The following is an 8,199-nucleotide window of genomic DNA, read 5'->3' as shown; positions in this document are numbered from 1 at the left end:
AAATTTCCGGTTAGCGGTTAACCGGACTCTTCTAAAGGGTCCGGTTAACCGTTAACCGGAAATTTGGTCCGGTTAACCGTTAACCGGAAATTTGGTCCGGTTAACGGTTAACCGGTTTGGGTAGATTTCAAATTTCACAGCCGGTTCGGTTATTTTTTTAAATTTAATTTATTTTTTGGATATAAATAAAAAAATCGGAGCCTATTGGATTAATTCGACAAGTGAAATGAACTATTGGATAGTCATTTTTTTTTAAATAATTATAATGTCTTTCTGAAAGACTCAATTATATAATGTCAAGGTATTAATTTCGTTTTCAATATTTAATTTTCAAATTTAAAAAGACCATTATACATTTTTATATACCTTGTTGGGACTTGTAAGCTTTGCCTCTCTGATGTAATTTCTCAAACAATTGTACGTTTGACAAGTGGCAATCAACCAAGTCAAGCGTAGGCGTATTTTATTTTATTTTTTTATTTTTTGAACTATTGGGGTTTAGTATCATTGTATATGACATCGGATGAGAATTTTGAATGAATTACTACAAGTTTTTACTTAATTTAGGTCACGCCATGACACGAGAGGATGATTTTGATGTGAGGGATTTTATACACCTTTTGATCGAATATACCAACCATATCAAATATATATTTTTAGGTGTTGCTTGTTCATTTTTTCTGGTCAACAGAAGGATTGTTATAAATTATGTCCTGTATAATTTTCGTTAAATTATTATTTTGCAGAATATTTATTATTATCTATGCAATATATTGTTTTTCATTAGATCATAAATTTGACTACTTTTTGTATAAAGCTACATTACATTCATATAATTTATCAATTTCTTATACACAACACACGATTGGAGACACTCTTTTGTCGGCAATCGTTGTCAGATTATTAATTAATGATTAGGATGAAAGACTCCAAAATTATTATTTTCTAGTTTTGGTTTCTTAAATTTAGACTAAACATGTAAATAGAAAAATTGTGTTCATCCAATAACAAGTTGTTACTTAAGAAACAAAAGAAGAAGAAATTATATTTTCTAATATGTTGAGGACTTTGAGTTGTATGTTAACATCATCAAGTAAAGCTTCCAAGGAGTAGCAACAATATTAATTTATTGACAAATTTGATGGCGAAAATTGGAATCAGAGACAGATCGATGGGCATTAGGTCAAATTCAGTCTGATATAAAATCATAACCGTCCAATTTACATTAAGATTTAAAATTGGAATCAGAGACAGATTGATGGGCATTAGGTCAAATTCAGTCGATATAAAATCATAACCGTCCAATTTACATTAAGATTTGTGCAAACAACTTTAAATTTTATTTGTGAAATCAAATGTTTATGAATCTTGATACATATCAAAAGGCTCCGAGCAAGCATCAAACTTAATTGGTTCTGATATCCATCAGATCGCCCCTCTACAAAATATAGAATCCGTCATAAGTAAGAGAAAAATACCTCAAAAATAGTCATAATTTGCAAAATGATAGCACAAATTGAGGTATGAAACTCACAAAACCACAAGAGATCAGACGATAATGAGCTGAAAGTGTTAATTAAGATTCAAATTTATTCAGTTAAGGTAGAGACTAAGAAATTTTGTAAAATTTCAAAAAGAAAGCGGGCTTTTTTCTTTAAGTCATCTTTGAATTACCAAGTCATAGTTCCAAAGGTGAAAAGATTTAGTATTTACAAAACATAACCAACCGACTAAAAAACTATCAGATTCAGATTTGTATATTTTAAAAATGAGAAAATTTGTAGTTATAAAACTGTGACCTAGGTCTAAAAAAATGCAATGGATGGGAAATAAAAACTCCTGATCATAGTTTTATTTCCCATGCATATTTGTATTTTGAAATGTACTAATAGTCTCATTTTGGCTGACCGTTATTTTGGAATAACAGTTGAAAAAATAAAGTTTTTTTTTTTATATAAATTGGCTAATATAAATTTCAATATGTGAAGAAAAGGACTGACCCTTTAGTTTTTAATCTTTGATCGAAATAAAAATCAAGAAGAATAAAATTCAATTCAATAGAGAAGATATGAATTTTTGTTTGAAAGAGTAAAATAAAAGACCGAGGAATTCATTGTTGATCGGGTTCAAAAAATTTAAAATTCGATTCTATTTACAATTTTATCACTGATTCTTAAATTTAGTTTTTTCTTTTTGCTAAAAGGTACAAGCAAAATTAACAATAAATAGATCGAATAAAAGTACATATAACAACAAAATCATGAGTTTGTTGTTGAAGAAATTAACGTTTTTCTCGTAAAAGCTCTTGATTTTGATAGAAGAAATTTCATGACGCGATTTGAAGAAAATATCGCCTAATGAAGTGACATCATCTTTTTTTTATTTTCCTGTCTTCGTCTTCGATCAGACATTGTAAAATTACATCTTTTATAATCTTCGCTTTCGATCAGACATTTGTAATTCGAATTCTATTTTCATTTTGCATTTACGCGATCTAATCCCTTTTCAATCAGAGCCTTAATGTATTCCACACTTACTGAGGAACAATTTCATAAAGTAAAAAAAGTGTAAGGGCTATACCGCAATATTTTCACAGTGGCCTACTGGTGCAATATGAAGTCAACCATTCAGGAGAGACCCATGAGTCCATAACTGTGAGCCCCTTATCTCAGTTCCACTTATAGATTATGTTGCGAAGTATTCTTGATGCGGGTCATATTAATTGCATTTATAACCCGCTACATATAAAAATATAGTAGTTTATTTTTAACCCAGTGAATTTGTCTTTCATTTACTCGGCTTCTAGAAAGATTGAACATTTCCGGGTAACTCTTCATCACCTACGGTTCCAGAGGCTCTTTGGTTGAATGTCACGTACCTCTATGTTATTTTCTGTTTTTTTTCGTTTTTATTTGTTATCATGTTATGTTTGTATTGACTTCCTGGTTCACAAAAATAAAAATAAATTCCTTGGTTCACTGTCCCATTCTCTATTATTTTTTTTAAATGAAGCTATATTTTTTTTGTAAACCAAGGAAAATAAAAAATGTTGGACCAATTATACCATGCCACATATTAACTTTTTTTATTACAATCCAAATTTTCATAAATGCGTCATGACTTTGACATGAACATAGTATACAGTAAAGCCAATCAGAGCCTTTCGATTACTTTTACCCTAATCAAGTTACTCGTGCAATAATAATTTTAGGGGAAACAATGGCAGAGGAAATCATGTCCTGGTAGTCTGGTACCACTTATAAAATCCATTGGTCGTTACACCTTCGACAACATCGCCGCCTTGGTATCTCAGATTCAATACAGAGGACACGCGTACACTGCAACATAGAAAATTCTCATACCCGCCAACTGTTCGACGAAATCCCCCAGTCATCTCTGAGTTTAACTCCTCTCTTCTATTCGACAACAATTGGGGGAGGAACTACGAACTTTTGCTTTACAGTTTGGTTGGGAAATTGGCTCCTGTTGGTGAATTGTTGGAGATCCTGCTCTGTTTCTCCTTTCACGTCAAACCCAAGAAAAAAAGCACTGTGAACTTGGTAGGTGTTTGGCAAAAAATTCCTCTTTGTTTCCCTTGGGTTTAATAAGCTGATTTGGGGCTGATTATTTCGAATAATTAGCATTATTCCACCAGAATTTGTGTCAATTTTTCCCAATTTATATCTTTCGATCATTTAAAGCTTTTTCTATCTACTAATTTTTCTGTGGCAGAAGCCTACTACTTACAAAAACAAATAGCTTATTTTGCTCTGTTTTTTGTATCAGGGAATTTCAGACTAGTATTGATCATTTTCAGCTGTGAAATAATATTAGTTAAACATGGCATATCAGGAAATTGCACCGTTCTGCTATTCACAGCCCATTGCTGGAATGGATAGCTCACAGAATGGATCCGGTGGCCCCCCGCCATTCCTTACAAAGACGTATGAGATGGTGGAGGATCCGTCGACTGATGACATTGTCTCGTGGGGACCCACCAACTCGAGTTTCATCGTGTGGAACCCTCCGGAATTTTCGAGGGATTTGCTTCCAAAATACTTCAAGCACAATAATTTCTCCAGCTTCATCCGCCAGCTCAACACCTATGTAAGTGTGCCAAGTTATTTATGATCACTTATTATTGCAGCTGCTAGGCCTTTCTCAAATTATTTGTCAGATTGATTGAATAACAAGAGCCAAGAGATTTATTTGACGAACATCTAATATGAAATGTTTGATGAACAATTTGGCAATTTTGAAAATTTTGCTTGTGTCAATAATTTGAAAAATCAACTTTCTCTCGTTATAAGTTTAATTAAGCAAAATGGCTCTGCAAATACAGTGTACTGCTGGAATTATTTGCATGGAGTTGTTTTGGATAGAGAAGTATCTTTTTTGTAAATAATTAAGTGCTTTGGGGATAACCGGAAGTCAGATTTAGTTACAGAGGATAAGAAAATGGCACACATAACATTGAAAGCAAAGTAAGTGATATATTTTAAATTTCAGAAAGTAAAATGTGAATTGATGATCAGGTGGTCTTATTAACTTGTTTTATGTGTTTTTTCCTATTTCATGCTGATTAGTCAGTGAAAGGGACAGGAAACAACTACTTACAATAGTACATTATTTTTTTCCATGTTGTGATAGCCATAAGGATGTTTACTATTTAAGTAATTTAGTAATGCTTTGGATTTTAATAAAAGTGCAGTTGTTCTTGCACCAGCTTGTCTACACACAAAAAATATTTATACTTCATTTTTGAGAGGTTTTTATAGGTTTTGACAAATATGTTTATATCTTATGTATGCAAATTGAGATTGCATGGAAGTTTATATTGCATACAGTCTGTTAAACAACTGTTTACACCTATTATACAAAATATAAGCAACTTTTGTCATTACGTATAAACACTTTTAAAAAATATAAAATTTTTTGGGATGCAAATAAGGATATCGGATATAAGAGTGTACATCGTTATCATATCCCTAAATATAATTGACTTGTCTTCTTGTGCCTTATAGCTCAAGAAAGGAATGAATACCGGTATTAATAAACAAATTGGCAAGTTGATTAAGTTATGCTAATAAATGAAGTTTGTTGACCATTGACCTCTTAATTCATTGGGGGACACAAATTTTTATTTTAAATCCAGTAAATAATTTATTTTGAGACGGAAAGATGCCTATTTGAGTTTCTCGTGCAATTCTCTAACAAATAACTTCATTCTGCACTTCTTCCTTCACGATTTGACAGCTCTGTGAATATACCTGATTACAACAGTAAAATTTCCTGTAAAAATATTGAACGGTTTTTTCTGAAATGATAAATTTTCCTAATGCTTATGCCTGTGAATCACTTTTATATTGATATTTATTTCAAATAATTGTTCCTTTTCTATGTTTATGTTAGTTGTAGAGCGATTGAAAATATTTTAATGTTTCTCATTTGCCTGTTTAATTTGTATATTTCTAGTTAATTATCTTTCTTATTTTATTCAATAAAATATACATTGGATGATCTATATGTCTGTTATTTTGATAGGTTGAACATAAATTTAAATTACTTGTCTATCTTTTCTTTAAATTTATCTGTTTCTCCTTTATTTATTGTTTGTCTTGCTTGGTTAGACACAGACCCTATCAATATCGTGTATTTAAAAAGTAGTTTTGGTTTACCAAAAAAAATAAGAGTATGCTATGAACCTTGAGGGAAACTGAGAGTTAATTAGACCAGAATAACACTTCAAATAACCCAAATTATATAACAAAGCAAAAATAATAAATAAAAGTTAATACTTTCCCTAAAATATTTTTCTCGTCCCTTTTTCAGGGTTTCAGGAAAGTCGACCCTGACCAATGGGAATTTGCCAATGAAGATTTTATTCGCGGCCAAAAACACCTCTTGAAAAACATCCACCGAAGAAAACCTGTGCATAGTCACTCGCTAAACAACAACTCGCAGTTAGCTGACGAGGAGAGACATGAACTGGAGGATGAAATCGAGAGGCTAAAACGTGAAAAAATTTCTCTAATTGCTGATCTCCACAAACACACTGAGACCCAACAAAACATGGATCGGCGAATGCAATACTTAGAGAACCGCCTCCAAGCCATGGAAATGCGCCAGGGAAATTTGTTAAATTTTGTCAGCCAGACCATACAAAAACCGGGCATATTTACAAGTTTCGAGCCCCACAGCAAGAAAAGACGTCTCCCAAAAATTGGATCGAATTATGACCAGACACAGATTGTCTCTTCATTTTCGGCTTTTGAAAAGATGGAGACGTCACTGAGTTACCTAGAAAATCTTTTTCGAGGTGTAAGTCAGGCTTCTGGTGAAGATGTTTGTTACTATGATTGCACTGAACCATGTGCACCTTCAGTTGTGTTAACTGAGATTCAGGTGCAGTCTGTTGAGTCTGACAAGTTTCTACTGGGACCCGCTCCTGAACTGGAGGCATCCAGTTTTCCCCCAAGTCCCACAGTTTCTCTGACAGAGTTACCAGAGGAAGGTGATTTGGGTTGTAATAAGGTTGTAGAAATCGACATGAATTCAGAGCCTGAAGGTGGTAATAGGCAAGTGGAGTTGCAAAGAGATCGAGTTGCTGGAATTGCAAATACAAATGACACTTTCTGGGAGCAGTTCTTGATGGACAATCCAATTACCGGTGTTGAGGTGAAATCAGAGGAGAATTATGAGGTAATGATGTCTGAAATCGGGAATGTTTGCTCGAATAAGAGTAGTGTCGATCGAATTATTGATAAATTGGGGCATCTCACACCAGCTGGACAAGCATGACATTTTTTTTTTTTTAATATATAATTTGAATTATGATTAGGTTGTTCATTTTGTGTTTAAATTTTTTTATGAGATGTTTTGTATTTATATGTTCTCTACTAAATCATTGTATAAAACGTTATTATTTTATCATATTTGTAGGTTCACAGTAGAGGAAAAATTGTCTAATATCAAACCAAATAGTCTGCATTTCCTTGTTTTTTCTATAAACCAAGATTCTATGTTCGTTAAATTGTAATTTACCCCTCTTGATTTTTCAAAATTAAAAAGGGAAGGCTTTTGGAGAAAATTTTATTGGTTGATTATTCCTGATGATTTCTGTTTTGTACGTTGAACTCCAAGTTGTTAATTAAGGAACAATGTTGTACTTAAAAACAGGTCAAGCTGACATATATGCAAACAAACTTAGAATGGTCATGTAACTCTTGGGGTACGTAAATCGAAAAAAAAAAAAAAAAAATACTCTTGGGGTACATGGGTGATGAGTCCGGATCCTCTGAAGTAACTCAAATTTTGAGTTTAGATCAGGGCATTCAATTAGTAACAGTTACAACATAAACCAAAAATAGGAACACAAATGAAGTTCATAAAAAAGAAATAATATACTTATGTAATAACATTCTATATAATCAAACAACATATTAAACTAATAATAATAGCATCATTCATTACACAACACTATTACTACAACAAGAAATAAAATTACATTGATTCAAAACATAATTTAGAGGCTTAGAGATCTTCAGAAAATTATGAAAATATATATTTTTATTATATTATCATAGAAACTTGAAAGGGGAAAGGATTGGACGTCTTTTGTACGTTTTTACGAGATTTCCAAGACGTGGTCCCGCAACTCTTTCTCAAATAGAAAGAAAGACATCAATCCATGCAAATGACATGATCATGTACAACAGAAAAAATAAAATATTAAAGTGGATCCATCTAATACCCAAGTTGATAAGATAAACATTAATGAAGTAGTTTACTAATGAAATTTGAACTAGATGATGACATATATATAATTAAGTGTTCTGTGCTGGAGCTGTAATTTTACACTGTATGCAGGTATATGAATGCAATTTTACATTGGTGAATTTCTCAAAATAAAAAAAGTTCTACATTGGTGAAAAATTAAGGAAATTACAGCACATGACACAAAAATTCTACCATCAACAAGAAAATTCTTGCATAAAAATACCTTAACATAATATGCACAATTGTATATATATCCTTGGTACAATTAATTAAGGCCTCTCTTTTATTATCTAATTATATTTTATTCTTCTCTGTCTTGGATGAAAATACACTAATAGCTACAACACTAAGCATACACAAAAATTGATACTTAAAACCTTAAAAAAATCCAAAACATCAATGCCCAACACCAGGACTCGG

At 32.0% G+C, this 8,199-nt stretch overlaps 1 protein-coding gene across 2 annotated transcripts; it reads left to right on the top strand.

Annotated features, from left to right (window-relative positions):
* Positions 1-3,291: 3,291 nt before the first annotated feature.
* On the top strand, positions 3,292-6,952 carry LOC144546922 (heat stress transcription factor A-4b-like). Of its 2 annotated transcripts, none has more exons than XM_078295514.1 (3): positions 3,292-3,560; positions 3,853-4,107; positions 5,833-6,952. In XM_078295514.1, the coding sequence occupies exons 2-3, from the start codon at positions 3,892-3,894 to the stop codon at positions 6,799-6,801; spliced, it is 1,185 nt and encodes a 394-aa protein (XP_078151640.1). In that variant the 5' UTR covers positions 3,292-3,560; positions 3,853-3,891; the 3' UTR covers positions 6,802-6,952. The 2 variants fall into 2 exon arrangements, with proteins under 2 accessions (XP_078151640.1, XP_078151639.1); XM_078295513.1 differs by having other exon boundaries at positions 3,787-4,107.
* Positions 6,953-8,199: the final 1,247 nt, after the last annotated feature.

Source organism: Carex rostrata, chromosome 30, assembly GCF_964058835.1.
Source record: "Carex rostrata chromosome 30, lpCarRost1.2, whole genome shotgun sequence".
NCBI lineage: Eukaryota > Viridiplantae > Streptophyta > Magnoliopsida > Poales > Cyperaceae > Carex > Carex rostrata.
The sequence above is the reverse complement of the archived record's forward strand: the minus strand, read 5'-3'. Positions and strand labels throughout refer to the sequence as shown.

What these genes read in the sequence shown, in the direction of transcription:
- LOC144546922 (XM_078295513.1), top strand. Translation starts at nt 3,841, where the DNA reads ATGGCATATCAGGAAATTGCACCGTTCTGCTATTCACAGCCCATTGCT. An exon ending in TCCGCCAGCTCAACACCTAT is followed by an intron (nt 4,108 to 5,832) that starts GTAAGTGTGCCA and finishes TCCCTTTTTCAG; the next exon opens with GGTTTCAGGAAAGTCGACCC.